General features: G+C 52.4%; 1 protein-coding gene across 1 annotated transcript in view; it reads left to right on the forward strand.

The window, feature by feature from the left end:
• The window catches only part of NXN (nucleoredoxin), a 46,966-nt gene extending 30,939 nt beyond the window's left edge, over nt 1–16,027 (forward strand). The window contains exons 2-8 of the mRNA XM_054287097.1: nt 1,984–2,101; nt 3,445–3,578; nt 3,916–4,016; nt 4,456–4,562; nt 9,982–10,161; nt 12,739–12,863; nt 14,941–16,027. Of these exons, the coding sequence (XP_054143072.1) occupies nt 1,984–2,101; nt 3,445–3,578; nt 3,916–4,016; nt 4,456–4,562; nt 9,982–10,161; nt 12,739–12,863; nt 14,941–15,123 (948 nt within the window). The 3' untranslated portion in view covers nt 15,124–16,027. The remainder of the gene's footprint in view (nt 1–1,983; nt 2,102–3,444; nt 3,579–3,915; nt 4,017–4,455; nt 4,563–9,981; nt 10,162–12,738; nt 12,864–14,940) is intronic.

Genomic DNA, 16,027 nt, shown 5'->3' on the forward strand with positions numbered 1-16,027 from the left:
GTGTCTGGATTGCAGATTGCCTGTGCCATCCATGTCTGGGAAGCCAAGAGCAGTGCCTGCAGATTGTGTCCAGTGGGGCCTGATGGTTTACACATCCTGAGAACACCCAGGACCAACTGTTGGCAAGAATTGCCACATGTGCTGGACCTCATAGACTGCGTGGAGCCAGCCATGCCACGCTTGCTGCAGTGCTTTGGGCAGGTTTGGTTTGCTGTTATCCCCATCTCTCTGAGCACAGCCAGTCCTTGCAGCCTCTTGGCTCCAGAGTGCAGACCGTGCTCCTTCCCCAGCCAAGCAAAACGGCCAGGACCCACCGTGATGCCCCGGGGGAGCTGCTTCTGTATACAAAGGACTTGGCAAAATGAAGTGTAATGTAAGCAACTATTTAAAGAGAACGATCCGATTGCTAGTTGTAATTTCCTTATTGTTTGCAGCACCCTGTTAAATGCCTGTGATCCTTATAAAGAGCTTTCCTCCACCCTTTAAACTTCACAGAAGTGGATTTTACCTTCTGTGGTTTGAGCACAGTCATTGTGAGGGGGCTGGTTTGCACTGAGTACAGTTTCTTTATTCTTTTCATGCCCAGGGCCATTTGGTTTGTGAATCCATTAATATGTCTGTTGGAAATGGAAGGCTGGGGGGTAGGACACCAAACCTTGCCTCTCTCCATGTCCCCAGATCATTCCCATCTCGGGAAATGGGGTTGCCTCTCTTTGCAAATCAGGAACAGCCATCTGCAGAGTTGTTCCTCTGGGAACATGTGGGTGCAGTTTCTCTGTGAGATACTGAGGGAAACAGCAGCACATGATGGTTTCTCTGCCTCTTGTACTGGCTGGCACTGGTGGGCCCCCTCTGTGCTGCTCCAGTGCCCCCTCTGTGTTTATTCTCCAGACTGGAGCACGTTGTAAACACACAGAGCCCGAGGGGCTTTGCAGAGCAGAGCTTGATGTTAGAGGAAGGTGGAGATTAGTTTCCTTCCCCATTTGGCTCTTGGTTATGGTTTGGCTTTAGTTTGAGAGTTTGATAATTCACCGCTGGGCTGTTTGGGTTGAAATGCTTGGAGAAATGGAAGGAAAAGGAGGTGATGGCAGCAGCTCCTCCGTGCATGGTGGGGAGAGCAGCTCTGCCAGCCCACACCTGCAGGCTGGGCTGTGCCAGCAGCTGCTGCTCCTGTTCCTCCTCATCCCAGCCAGCTTCTGTGCATGAATTAAGCTCTAAATGATCCTGTGCCAGCAGCATATCCTGGGGAATGAGAGCCCAGCAGTGTGTGACACCCAGAGGGCTCTGTCCCGATGCTGTGCAGAACGGAGCTCGCTGCAGTGACCAGCACACAGCCCCATCCAGACTGGGATGCCCAAAATGAGGCCATCAGCCTGCAAAGCTGGCACTGCAGGATGGATGAGCTGGGCCCCCAGGCTGATGTCAAAACCCTTAATCAGCTCCTGGGAACAAACCCGGGAAGCCCCAGTTACAGAAAAATAATTTTTTTTGTGTGTTGGCCTTGTGCTCAGCCTGGCTGTGTCTTGGCAGGGGTTGCTGGTTTGTTTAACGAACATGGAAATGGGAGGGGAGGAAACAGCCAGGGAAGCATTACAAATTGCTTCAGAGCAGTGGCATTAAAAGTATTTGTGCTTACCATGTCTTCTAAACAAAGAGCTCAAAGCATGGCAAGTATTATCCCCATTTTACTTGCAAAGAGGTAAAAGCAGAAGGAAGAGAAGCTTTGCCTCTGCTCACAGGCAAGCCCACAGAAGGTGGGAGAAACACAGGGGTCTCCCCTGAGGTCCTGAGGGGATGGTGGTGATGGTGAGGGTCTCTGGGCCCTCACCATCCTCACATTCCTTCACACTCATCCCTGAAGCACCAGCTCTTTTTCTTTGTTCACCTCTCACCTCTGCTCTGAAAGATGCTAATGCTCCAAAATCTTCCTCTTCACACAGCCAAGTTTACCTTCCTTATCTCCCTTTCCAATCTCTTTTGCAGCTGAAGCTGTGGAACAAGTACAGAGTCTCCAACATTCCTTCCCTAATATTTATCGATGCCTCCTCTGGGAAGGTGGTGTGCAGGAACGGCCTCCTGGTCATCAGAGATGACCCTGAAGGTAAGACCTGCAGTCCCCTGTGCCACAGAAACATGGGCACACAGCTGCCTTTTCATCTCAGTTCATTCTGAATGGCCTGGGGGGGAAAAGGAAACAAAGAACTATTGTCATAATTAACTATTCAAAGCGCTGTGCTATTTTCGGCGTAAAATTTTCTGCATCATTCCTGCCAGATCTTACGTTTTGGTTTTGCTTACTGAAAAGAACAAAGAATTTCCCTCTAGGATTTTTGTCTGGAGTGCTAATGAGGAAAAGGTTAGGCTAACTGAAACACGAAGTTTGGATTTTTCCCTAATGGAGGCACATGGACAGACAGAATGGGAGCCCAGACCTTCCATACCTTGGGAGCAGAATCCTTCCAGAACACTGAGTGGGGCTTTTATCACTGACATCACACTCAGGTTAATGCATTTCCCATTATTTAGAAATTAAACAGAAAAATGTTACTATGCTCCCTTGCTGAGGTTTGCTGTGCTGGGAGTTGGTGTTAAATCCATCTTCCTCCAATTTGGAAAAAAACCAAATGAGCCAAATTGGAAAAAAAAACCAAAACAACTACCCAAATGTGCCCTTACTCACAGACCCTGCAGACCCATCAGTCAAGTGCTGTAGTTTTCCATCCATTTCTTTTATTACTAGCTGATTGTTTCTTGGTGCAGTAAATCCTGACAGAGTCTTTAATTCAGTGGCAGGAGCTGTGCAGCAGGAACATGTTGTGGCCTGAGCCATCTGTGATGTTTCCTCCTCTCTGGCTGAGCACATGGATTGATTGCTCTGGGAGCTGGCAGCAGATGATTCAGAGCATGTTTTTGTGTACACACACAGCTTGCTTTGGGGTGCAGAGGGTTAGTGTGAGATATATAGAGAGATATATGGATATAAACACACCATCTTTTACATATATATAAAGCTAAGATTTGTAAATAAAGACATGGATATGGATGGATATGTGTAAAAATATATGGTTAGTGTCAACATAAGGGACACATTCTGATTGCATTCCTGAGCACGTACCACCTTGCCCTCTCTTGCTAAAATAAACACTGTTGATAAGGAAAAGATGCCTCATCAGGCACAAAACCAGGGCAGGCTTTGTCAAGCTGAAGGTGCTGTGACTTGGGTGAGAGAAAGAGGTGACCCTGGCTGCAGTGCAGAGCTTGGCTGTGCTGGTGCCTGACAGCTGAGGTGTTCTGCATCCCCCTTGGGTGGGAATAAACCCCAGCAGGGTCCCTCAGGCAGGATCCCCTGTATCCTCAAGATGGGATGTTTTGAATCTGTAGAAGTTGCATGCACATGTTACCATATTTTGTCTTCTTTCCACCCCTATCCCGACCCCTCCCCAGGTCTGGAGTTCCCCTGGGGGCCAAAACCCTTCAGTGAAGTCGTTGCTGGGCCTCTGCTAAGGAACAATGGGCAGACACTGGACAGCAGTGCCTTGGAGGGCTCTCACGTCGGGGTCTATTTCTCTGCACACTGGGTGAGTAGGAGGTGCTGGGCAGAGCAGCTGGACTGGGCTCAAGGAGAGTAAAAACCTCAGGCTGGCTGGTGCTGAAGAATTTAAAAACTTAAGAGGAATTTAGGATGCTTTGATCATCAGCATTGCAGTGGCCTGTCATCCTCAGGGAAAAAGTGGTCAGATTTTAAAACTGGAAGAGGTTTTGTTGGTAACTTACAGACCATAAACCCCAGGCACCTTCAGGCACTGCAGCAAAGATGAGGTGACAGCAGTTCACGGTCACTGGGTCACCTGGCCCTGCTGGGTGTGGGGCTGGTCCTGAGCAGGAGACGATTCCTCCTTATGCTTGTGTTTGCAGTGCCCGCCGTGCCGAAGCCTCACGAGGGTGCTGGTGGAGTCCTACAGGAAAATCAAGGAGGCAGGCCAGAAGTTTGAGATCCTCTTCGTCAGTGCAGACAGGTGAGGCAGCCCTGACACCCTGTGCAGGCAGAGCAGGTTGGCTCTGGCACCAGAAATCTGCCTGAGTCCTTTCCCTCTGCCCAGCGGGGAATTGCAGAGTGGGGTCAGCCAGAGCAGGTCTGTGCTTCACTTTGTGGCTCTGGGCTCTGAGGGGTGCTTGAACTGCTGCTGTCCCCATGGGCTGACATTCAGATGCCCTGGAGAATTTGAAATATTTTATTGGGGAAAAATACACTGTGGACTTCTTAATATTTTACTGGGGTAAAATACACCATGGAGTTGTTCATGAAGAACTGGCGGCTTTAAATTAGGTCTGAGTCTCTCCCAACGGATGGGTTTTGGTGGGAGGGATAAAAGGCTTTGCAAGGCAGGTTTTTAGTGAGGAAGGAGCCTGGCCAGTGGAGGGCTGTGCCTGCCATGCCCTGTTCCCCTGGCACAGGTCAGAGGACTCCTTCAAGCAGTACTTCAGCGAGATGCCCTGGGTGGCCGTGCCCTACGCGGACGAGGCCAGACGGTCGCGCCTGAACCGACTCTACGGCATCCAAGGTAGGAAAGGCCTCACTGAGGCACTGATCTCCTTCTCCCCCCTCCTCTTCTTGAGCATTTGTAATGTCTCCTCTTGTTTAACTAAACCAAGAAAACAGCAAAGCAAAGCACAGTGCCCCAGGCAGAGCAGCTTCATGTTTCTGCTCTCCACAAACTCACATTCCTACCACCTGCCAGGCAGCTGTTAGTTGAAACAGGACTTCCATAAACAACCTAATTCTTCCTGGAAACTTGGAAGCTGTTTTTGGCTTGGATGTTTTTTGTCTAATTACTGATTTATTTATTTTTTGCTATTTCTTGAAGGTTTAAATTTCATTTTCTTGCTGCTTTATGTAATGCAAAGGCAGGTCGTGTTCTGTGAAGGGGCTGAGGAAGATGGCATCTGGTTTATGTTAGTGACATGAATTACAAAGGAGAGAGTGTTTGATGTAAACCATGGCTTTGCTTTTACTGTACATGCCAGTGCCAGAATTCCAGCAGCCCTGGCTGCTCACAGGGGCAGGGAGAGACTCTGTGTGTCTGGGTGGCTTCAAAGAGTCTCCAAGATGATAAAAGCTCACAGCAGCCATGCTGGGGGCTGGCACCTTGTTCCTGCAGGGGACAAACTGCAGCACAGAGGTGTGCCAGGTGACTGGTTGGTGAGATCTGATGTGTGTACAAATAGTTTCTCCCTATGGTTAAAGGATCTTGCTGCAATGTGGCTGTTGCTCATCTGTTTCTGTGTGGTGTCATAGAATCAGAATATGCTGCGTTGGAAGGGACCCATCAGGATCATAGATCCAGCTCCTGGCCCTATGTAGGACACCCAACAACCCAGCCTTGTGCCTGAAGGCTTTGTCCCAATGCTTCTTGAGCTCAGACAGGTTTGGTGCTGTGAACACTCCCCTGGGGAGCCTCCTTCAGTGCTCAACCGCCCTCTGGGTGAAAAAAATTTTTCCTGATAGCCGGTCTAAACCTCCCCTTCCTCAGCTTTGTGTTGTCCAGGTGGGTGCAGGCTGGCAGAATGTTCTTGTGATCTGCAAGGAAGAAGGAGTTTTGCCAAAGGAGGCCCAGGGCTTTTGGGAAGAGTGACAGGAGAAATAATCCCTCCTTGGAGTCCTCTCCAAACTCCCCTTCTGGTGTGAGCTCAGGTGCTGCCACTCAGCCCTGTCCCCTGACCTTAGCCCAAGAATAACCATCAGCCTGCTTTAAACAGCCATCAGTTTGCTGCTTAATGACCTTCCCATGAGGCAAGAGCTTTCCAAATTCATCCCTCTTTTCCCAGCCCACTCACAACCCTCTCCAGTGCTGGTTTCAGCCCAGCTCTGCAGGACTGCTGCCAGTTTCACTGGGACTTTCTGTAAATAAGGTGTCCAGACATGGATACTTGAGCACCAGGCATGCTGTAGCCAGGGAAACAGTTACAACAGCTTTCCCTCCAACTCCAGCCTTCTTAAAGGTATCTCTCTTTGTTGTGTGGTGACCTGAAAATGTAAATATTGGCTGTAATATGTAAATATTCCTCTGCACCCCAATCCCCTCCTCTGTCCCTGAATCTCAGCTCCATGCAAATTTGGGGCTGCCTGCCTATTTGCAGTCAGGCTTTTCACACCAGCTGGGACCAAAGCTTCCCGCAAACAGAGCTGGATGTTGTGGGCTCTGCTCATCACCACACCTGGTTATTCCACCCAAATGAAAAATTAGATCTGTGTAACCACATCTGCATTTCCCACACCCATGGTTCTGATGTTCCCTCTCTGAAAGGAGCTGCACCTATGATTAGTGAGTGTCCAGGTTACCATCCTGGTGCTTGGGTTGTGAGCACAACATGAGGAAGTTTCTCTCTTTTTTTGAAGGCTGGGTACTGAAAAAACACAAGAGTTTGTCTTCCCTGTCTGCTTTAAGTTCCTGAGTGGTGGAAAGTAGCAAGAGAGTCAAATCTCTTGTTGTTTTAGTCCCGCATTGGCCCCTACAACTTTTAAAAACTCAGTATAAAATGCAAGTTGAGTTATAGGCCTTTATTATGGGTTTACTTTGAATGCCTCTATTCATAACTCATGCACACTCAGAGGCTGTGCCCTACCACCTCTAGTAAATTGCTTCTGGGTGCAGGGCTGTTCTGAGAAAGAGCCATGGCTTGTGGTGTGGCTGCTTAGAAATAATTCCCCTTTGTGCAGCAGCTCCCAGTCCTGCCTTGGGTGAAATCCTCTGCCCTTAGCTCTCCTTCCAGTGGGATGGGGAGCAGTGATAAACTTGGTGCTTTGATAGGAATCACCCCTTGTTGTTGTGTATCTCATGAATTCCCCAGTATTTCCCCTGGACTCTGTGGTGTCTCTTTGGGATTTGCAGTGCCTTCCAAAAACTGATTCCCTCTTCCCCCATGCTTTAGCTCAGGTCACCCTCACAGCCTGGAAATCACTGCTACAGGAGATTTCTGGAGCTTTCTTCTGAAAAAGTGAAAACCCAGCAATAAAATGCACTGTGGTTTGGTTGGTGTGGGGTTTGCTTCACTTAGATTGTGATTGCTCACCCAACAGACTTCATGCAGATGAGATTTCAATATCAGGTCTGGGGTTTAATGTATAAATATGTAAATGCCTTGCCTGGTTCGGTAACAAACCATTTGGCCCCTGTGTTTTCATAAAATGCTGCCCCCGTGGGAGCCAAATCCATTTTCTAGTGCATAAAATCCAACCAAGGCTGTCTATGCTAATTCTCATCCAAGCTTATACAATATTCATTGCAGTGTCTGATCGCTGATTCTTCTTGATAAGTAAATTCTGGTGTTATGACTTAAGGCAATTACCAAATCCCCCAAAAGGCACTAAAATAACAAATAGTGGCTCGGACGAGCGGGGAGGGGGAATTATTTGGGTTAGCAGGTGTGGATAACATTACGGATGGTTTCCCTGGTCCTGCAGGTCTGTGTCCCATGGAAACAGGGTGTGTCTTTTAGGGGAGTGATCACAAAGGTCACCTGAGAAGATGAGGATGTGAATTATCTTTAAAAATATTCTGTATTTTGTATTTGCAGTCGGAGGTTCAATGGCTGGGTATGGGGAGGGTGTAATCTGCATATGGAAATTAGGTGAAGTCTAAAGGAATGCTTTGAGTAGTGGATGAAATCCTTGATAGCTGCAGAATCACAGCGATCTGTGTCTAAATTGAGCCCTTCATTTCCCCAGATCAGCAAAGCTCGTTTGAAAGCTCTGCCGGGAGCGCTGCTCAGGCTGACTGATGACCTGGGCAGCCTGTCCCTCATGCATAAAGGATGGAGAGCGGTTTGGGGTGGGGCTGGCAATCCTAAAAGGACCAAGATCCGGATCCTGAGAATCCTGCGTGCTTCTCCTGGTGTCAGTAGCACTTTGTGCCTCTAAGGGCAAGGCTAGCGTGAGATTTCCCAATTCCTTCCAGTCTGTTTAACCCATCCCTGCCCTGGGGCTACACTGAATTACCAGCAGGTAATGAATAAGCCTTTTTGTGATACAAAATGGTTTTCTTGGCGTACCCTAAGGATCTGCAAGCTCAGCCATTGGGCGGGTTCCTGCACTGCTGCTTAGCACCAGCCCCGGCGCAGGCAGGAATGCGCCGGGCTGGAATGCCGGGAATGCGGCCGCTGCCTGGACCTGCAGGCAGGCTGGGACACACAGATGGCCGAGTATTTCCTCGAGAAACGCCTCCTCCGATTCAGAGGGCTTGTGAGTAACCCACTGTTGGGCAAACACGGGAGTGCACAGTGCCAGCAGCCTGGCAGGGGCACACACGCTGTGAAGGGAAGGGCTCTGCAGGGCATTTCTGAGGAACGAGCTTTAAAATGAACCTTGGAATGAAGGGCAGGAGTGTTTCAGCCTGCCAGGGATGCTGCTGGGTGAAGGAGATGCTGCAGAGGGAGCAGGGCAAAGCCCAGGTGATGAGCAGTGACAGCAGCACTTGGCACTAACGTTGGTCATTTCATTTGTCCCTTGGGGGCTGATCCTGCTGTCCCCTCTTCCTTCCTGGTGGGATGTTTCTTTGTCTCCCTGATGACAGAGGAATGGTTTGCTTTCCAGATGAAGTCACCAACGGGAGCCACTTCTGCTGACCCACCCGTGGCTGTTTTGTGGCAGGAAAGCCGGTGCTTTATCAGATGGGCTGGTCACCAGCTGGTGTCCAACCTGCCCCACTGCAGTGACATTTGATTTGTGACCTGTGCTGTGTCTCTGCTGCAACTCTGCTCACCTCCTGTACAAAGCTTCTCCTTTATGTATAAACTTTTCAGCCCCATAGATCAGGGTAAAATGTTGCTTTTTCCCAAGGGCCAGACCATCACTGGATATGCCCTGAGCCACATCCTGCCAGGCTCCTGTAGACCTGGACATTCCTGCAAGCTTTGTTGGTCTCCAGAGGGATGTGCTGTGGAAATGGCTGGGCCATTAGTGCAGAGTGCTGGAGGGCTGTGGGGGCAATAACACACGGTGTTCTTCTGGGCAGGAACACACCCTGCTTCCTGGCCACTGCTGTCTGCAGGCCTCGGGAGTGAGGTCCTGGGAATTGGGCTCTTCCAGAGGCAGCCACATCTGGGCACTGGGATGGTGGTGCAAGGAGGAGGGTTGTACAGTGGGATTTGCACCCGTGGGCACCAGATTGCAGCTGGCAGGGTGAGACAGGCAATGCCGGAGCTGTCTGTCAGCTTCCTGCTCTGGCTCCTGAGTCACAGTGCTCTGCTAGGATGGAAACAGGATCCGGGGAGCTTGATCCCTGTGGGAATCCACAAAATCAGAGGGTTTTGGGAAAGCTGCAAAGGGCAGGCCTCAGAGGCAGTGGAACTGTGATTAGAGCTAAGCAGCAGCCATGAGATTGGTCAGCAGAAAAATTATTTAAAAAGTAGAAAAGCAAGGACAAATAGAACAATGGTCTGTGTATTAACGCTTGTCTAGAATAACTCTCTAAGCTGCAGAAAAGTTTATCTAGCAAGATATTAGGAAGTTTGAAGCTTAATAATGGAGCTCTGTGCATTGTGTTTTAAGGCTTACAAGTAGATATTGTATTCAAAATAAGCAAGCATTGTTTTAACCAAAGGTACATGTGCTTATAGTGGTTGGGCAGAACTACTGTCAATGTGCTTTTGCTTTGTGTGATTAGTCAAAAAACTTATAAAGTAAGTTGTAACATTAAGTTCTTTGTCTGCTGCCTGGGATGTGAGCTGGTGGCATCTTCCCATTGTCATGACCATGTAATGAGGCTGATGCTGAAAAATAAAACAGCTCAAGGCAGTTCCACAGCAGCCCCGTCCCGTTTGTGATCTGTACACAGCCCCTGGCCGGTGATAGATCCCCACTGGGTGAGCTGCACGGGGCAGGAGGCTCGCTGGGCTCCTGCCACAGCCAGAGGCCATAGGAAAAGCCTTTCTCCCCACACCCTGTGTCTGCCCATTCATGTTTGGCTGTTTTTCCCACTGCAGGCATCCCCACTCTGATTGTGCTGGACGCCAAGGGAGAGGTGATCACGCGGCAGGGCCGGGTGGAGGTGCTCAACGACGTCGAGTGCCGCGAGTTCCCCTGGCACCCCAAGCCCGTGCTGGAGCTGACGGACTCCAACGCCGTGCAGCTCAACGAGGGGCCCTGCCTCGTTCTCTTTGTAGGTATGGATGGAGCATCCCTGCTCTGGCAGCAGAGCCTGTGCTGGGGAAGGGGGCTGGGTGACCTGAGAGCTTGGCTAGAGCTGCCCACGGGGCTGGGGACGGCCTCTGGGCTGGGCTGGGGACGGTGATGACAAGAAGGGATATCACTTCCATTTCCATTTTCCATCACTGTGTGCTCGCAGAAAGGCCTGTGGAAGCCCCTTAGCCCCTTTCCTGTACCACAGCAGCTCACAGGGGTTTTCCAGAGCCTGCTGTGCCCACAGGGCTCCTGCAGCTCTCACATACCCCACACAAGGTCCCTGGGAGGGGATATCCACTTCCATTTCCATTTTCCATCACTGTGTGCTCACAGAAAGGCCTGTGGAAGCCCCTTAGCCCCTTTCCTGTACCACAGCAGCTCACAGGGGTTTACCAGAGCCTGCTGTGCCCATGGGACTCCTGCAGCTCCCACACACCCCCCTGGGATGCTGGAGCAGCGATTGGCAGCACAGAGGAGCTGTCATAACAAAGGTGTGGTGGTGGCTGTGGATAGGAATGCTGATGAGCTGTTGGGAGTGTGGGAAATACACTGTCACAGCTGGTGGTGGTGGAGATGGGAAAAGCCTTTCTGGAGCAGGGACTTGAGGCACACGTGATGTTACAGAGGAGTCAGAGGAAGTGTGTGTGCAAGGGATTAGAGATCTGTGCTTGAAACCCCAGCAAACCTGAACAGGGCAGTGACAGTCAGAGCAGTCTTTCATGCTCTGCTGGTCCTTGATTCCCCCAATTCCCCTGGCTGCAGGACAGGGCAAGGTTTTCCCCAAAGTTCCTGTCCTTTCAGTGCTAACCCACACATGAAGCTTCCCTGCAATTAGAAACAGGCCATGTGTACATGGCTCATTCTTCATCACTTCCCTGCCAGCAATGGACACAATAACTCAGGAAAGGGCATGGCTGGGATGAGCTGTGCTGCAGGCTGAGCCCTGGGGTGGACACAGCATCCCAGGAAGGGAATTGAGGGGTCTGAGCTCTTGAGGGGGTGCAGCTGTCCCCTGTGTGCTGTGTGGAGTTTGGGGGTGTGCTTCTTCAGCCCCCCTTGCCTTGCTGTGCTGTGCCTGGCCCAGGGCAGGGCTCCTGTCCCGCTTCCCTGTGTGCCCTTTGTGAGCAGCACACACTCCTCTGCAGCTCTGATAACATGGCCCTCGCTCCTTTCCTTCTTCCCTTTCAGATTTCCTTTTGACCCTGGTTATTTATTCAGCAGAGCCCAGCAGGGGATGTGAGCACAGAGCCAAAAATCCTCTCCTGACGCGGGAAGGGCCGGCTGGCCACGCCAAGCCTGATGGATTGGGGCTGGCCCTGCAGGCCTCTGCAAAGAGTTATTTTTGTCTTGCTCTCAGCAAAGTTTTTCTATCACCTTGCTGCAAACAGCTCATCAGGGGAACAGCTGGGGCTCTTGCTCGCTGCTTTTGGGGGTGGATGGTTCTTGATGAAACCCACCAGTGATGTGCTGGGGCAGAGATGCAGCTGGTGCAGGGAATGGGAGTTCCTGGCCAGCTTTGTCCTGCTGGGAGACCCCCCAGCAGAGCAGTGCCTGCACTGCACAGGCAGCAGCACCCCCAGGAGAGGGCAGCTTAGCAAGTGCTGGTGCTGAATAAATGCTGACTGATGCACCTCCTTCCCCTGAGGGGTTAGGGCTGGGTTAGCCAGAGTGTGCAGGGCTGCCTGGAGCACTGCCAGCAGCTGATGTTTGTAGGAAGAGCAATCCCTGCAGACACCCCCTAGTCAGTGTATTTATCACTGCCCTGCACTCAGGACAGACCCTGAAATCCAGTGTGCAGCATCTCTGGAATCTCCTGCTTTGCTTGGAGAGGAGGACAGGGATGGGTGAAGCAAGGGCAGAGAGTTTTCCTGGTATGGGCATGGCTTGTCCCAGCTGGGGCTGGACCTGTTGTGGTGGTTACATCAGGGACCATGAGGGGAGACAAGAGGATCTCTTCTGCCTTCTTCCTTTAATGCCTAAAAGTTGTCCCCAGATTGGAATCTTTTAATCTCCACGCTTCCCAAGGACGCAGACTCTCCTCTTTCCAGCTCACTATTTGAACTGCAGTGGTGGCTGGCATGTGATTGATGCTGCCATCTCTTTCTGCCCTACCTCTGTCAAATCAAAGCTGCCTTCCCAGCGCCGAGACTGGAGCAGTAAAGCTGCAGCTCAGCCATCCTGAGGCACAGAGACGGTGGGTGGTGGGCAGGGGTGGCAGCAGCCTCAGATCAGCGCCTTTGTTTGGTCTTCAAAAACACTCTCAAACCACAAAGCAGCTTTTTTGTGCCTGTTTGTCCCTGCACCAGGGAGTGAGCAGTGGAGTATTTGGGGAGCAGGAGTTGCTCTTTAGTTTGGTGTTTCCCTGTAGTGCATTTCCCTGGTTCCTCCAGAGCTCTGTGCCTTTGAAGTCCGTGCGGCGCATCCGGGCTCCGGCTTCCTGCCTGGTGGTGCTGTGGGACAGAGCTGCCAGCTCCTGGCCCCTTTGCATCCTTTGATCCTAACCTCCTTTTTTTGCCCTGCCTCTTTTTGTTTTGTCTCCACCACCCTGTGCCCTACAGATTCAGAGGACGACGGGGAGTCGGAGGCGGCGAAACAACTGATTCAGCCCATAGCTGAAAAAATCATAGCCAAGTACAAAGCCAAAGAGGAGGAGGCACCGTTGCTCTTCTTCGTGGCGGGTGAGGTAAGTGAGAGGAGAGCACAGGGGTGTGTCCTGCAGGGTACAGGGACTGAGCTGAGTTGGGTACTGCTGTTGTTGTTGTTCAGGGGTAAATTGAGGCACGGAGCTACTGCAGCTGTCAGGCAGCACAGAGCAAAGCCAGACTTGAGGCCTGGCTCAGTCTGTGCACTCCTTGCTGGATATTACTTCTAGCAAAGGGTTTGCTCTGAGATAGAAAAGCCTGAAGGTGGGAGAGGGACAGGCAGAGTGGGGCAGTGGGAGGGAGTGGAGCTGCCATGCTGGAGCTGCTGCCTGCTCAACCCTGAGGCTGTGCAGGCAGGAAAGTGGCTGGGCAGGGGAAGAGGAGCAAGGTTTGAGTTTCAGCCTGACCCAGCTAGTGAAATTTTGGCTGTTTCTCTGAGCTGACCGTGTTTTTCTTGGCTGGGATGGTATTTGAGGCATGTGCAGGCTTCAGCGCTCCAAGTCAAAGATCTGCTGGAGACAATGGGAAGCGGGAAAACTGGAGGACTTCTGGCCTCCCTTGCATAGACACTTTGCCTTGCTGCAGTCTGGCAAATGAAGGTTTTGTGTCAAAAAAGCTCCCAGCACCCCCAGGCCTGCAGTTCCCCTCCCACATCCCTGCTCAGGGCCTGGGCAGGTGGCAGCGGCTGCGCCTGCTCCGTCCCCGCACGCCCACGTCACACTGCAGTGCTCCGTGCGCGGAGCCCTCCGGAGCCGCCCTGCGACAAAAGGGTCCCCAGTGCCACACCCGGGCCCCCCCAGCCAGCCAGGCCCCCACTGCCACCTCCCACAGCCCCTTGGGCCCCCTCCGTGCAGCCGCTCCCGCTCCCACCGGCGTAACGGGTCTCTGAGCATCCCAGCTCAGCCCCGCACCCTTGAATAAGTCCCTTGTTGGAAAGGGCTATTTTGGGAGGGTCCGGGACCTTCCCCCCTCCCCCAGAGCCTGGCTTGCCGGCTGTAGTGAAACATTGCTGCTATTCATGCAGCTCCCGACGGCCCTGCAGCAGCCAGCCCGAAGAATGGGGAGCGTCCGGCACATCCCATTCATCCGTCACCTCAATAGCCGGGAGCGCTGGCCCCGGGGCTCCGCTGGCCCCCACGCACAAAGCAGCCCGGCCATGGCCGGAGCAGGCGCCTCCCATCGCTCTCCCAGCACCGTCTGCACCGATTTTGCATTGATTAAAAAATATTCCTCGGTGCCTTTGTAAATAAAGGACGAGGCGTCCCGACACCTGGGTGGGGGGCGGTTGAGGCGACGAGCCCAGCCCTGCTGGCCCTTCCAGCCACGTGGTCCAGCTGCGCCAGAAACCCCTGCAAAGGAAGGGGAGGCGCGAGCGGAGCTCCCCAGCACTGCAGAGCCCCGGCCGCCAACCAGGTGGATGGAATCCAGATTCCAGATTCCATTCCTGCCCCTCGCAAGGGGCGCGCAGGAACGCCCCGCTGCGGGTGCGGCGCAGCCTGGGCTCGGGGATGAATCGCGCCAGCGCCGGCTCTTTGCATCCCGCAGCCTTGGGAGGGATAAATCATTGCCTTTGCCCAGAGCTGAGCCTTGCCTGGTGAGGGGAGAGCAGCCCTCTCCCCCTGCAAGCAGCCTGCTGCTCCTGTGTGTGCCCACACCCTGGGAGCTGCTGGTGGGGTCTCATTGTTGGCTCAAAGTCTCCATCCCATTCCCGTTCTTTGTTTGGTTCTGGGCGTGCTCTTGGGTCCCTCTGGTACCACCCTTGGTGAGCAGCGAGGCCGTGGCTGTGCTGGCAGAGAGCTGGCAGTCCCCACATTCAGCACTCGTCCCCAGTTCCTTGAGCTGTGGATGTCCCAGAGGCTCTGGGGTGGCCGGGGCAGCAGGTCAGTCTGGGAGCAGTGCCTCTGGCTTGGAGGAGTGTGTGTCCCATTCCAGCCTGGGATAAACCAACCCAGTTGGGTTCTGACACAAACCACAAGCAGAGCAGGCACCAAGATGGATGTTGCCTGCTAGTGCTGGTGCAAGGCCCAGCCTTGTGGGATACTCTGTGGCAGCAGCAAACTGCTCCTGGTCTCCTGGCTCTGCTCTTGACTCCTCTGTCCTTCTCCTTCTGGCCTCCAGGATGACATGACCGACTCCCTGCGGGATTACACCAACCTGCCCGAGGCTGCACCCCTGCTCACCATCCTGGACATGTCAGCCAGGGCCAAGTATGTGATGGATGTGGAGGAGATCACACCTGAAATCGTGGAAGCCTTTGTCAGCGACTTTCTAGCAGACAAGCTAAAACCCGAGCCCATCTAAGGGCCCCTGTGCCAACAGACGTTATTTAAAACCAGGTCTCTCTTCCGCCGCTTGTGGATTCTCCAGCGTGTCCTCACGCCCGACCCAGTATCCAACCTTCTTGTGGTGCCTTGTTTTACGCAGTGAATCCTTCTCCTAAGCAAACTCCTTGAGATGCACTTTCAGCAGGGAGTTGTTGGCGTTTGGAGACTTCGCTTGTGCTTCATGGTGATATATTCTCTAATAACCAGGCCAGAACTGTTACAGTATCGTTATTTTATACACGGCACTAGCTAGCAGGCAAATCTTTTTGCATGGTGTTCTTCCCAACGTATGCATCAGGCAGTGGGTGGGGTTCTTGGGGCTCTTTTCTTTCTCCTCCCCCTCCCTTCTTTCCTTTCTCACCACCCCTGCTGACTAAATGACTTCCAGGAAGCAATAAGGAAACTGTCCCCATCGCCCCTGGCCAGTTCTTTCTCTCCCACGAAAGTGCCCTGACAAGGCCAAGACAAAGTCTTAACTGCTGACAACCTCTGAAAGACCACAGCACAGCCAAGCTCAAGCTCTTCCTCCTGGGGGTGAGACCTTCCCTTGTGGGTTTGCCACCCCCCACTCCAAGCACCGACAGCCTTAGGCAGCGCTGGCTGTTGTGTCAGGGTCCATCCCCCTGCCATGGGTGGGTACTCCCTCTGTCCCTCCCACTCTGAGCCAGGAGGAGGATCGCCACCGGGCTGCCCTCACCTCTCGTCTCTTCCTTGTGCTCTCCCTGTCCCCCTCTCGTCCCTCTCTCTGGTATGAATTGTCCTCTCCCCTCTGTGTTAGTTGATTGAGCTGTTTTTCGTAGGTGTGTCCCAAACTCAACGTTAATGGTGCTGTTCTTTAAAAAAAATAACCAAAAAAAACCCCTTCCCAAACCCTAAGAAAA

This window comes from Melozone crissalis, unplaced genomic scaffold (genome assembly GCF_028551555.1).
Source record: "Melozone crissalis strain CALT ecotype California unplaced genomic scaffold, PUWL_Pcris_2 ptg000057l_1, whole genome shotgun sequence".
NCBI classification, from domain to species: Eukaryota; Metazoa; Chordata; class Aves; order Passeriformes; family Passerellidae; genus Melozone; species Melozone crissalis.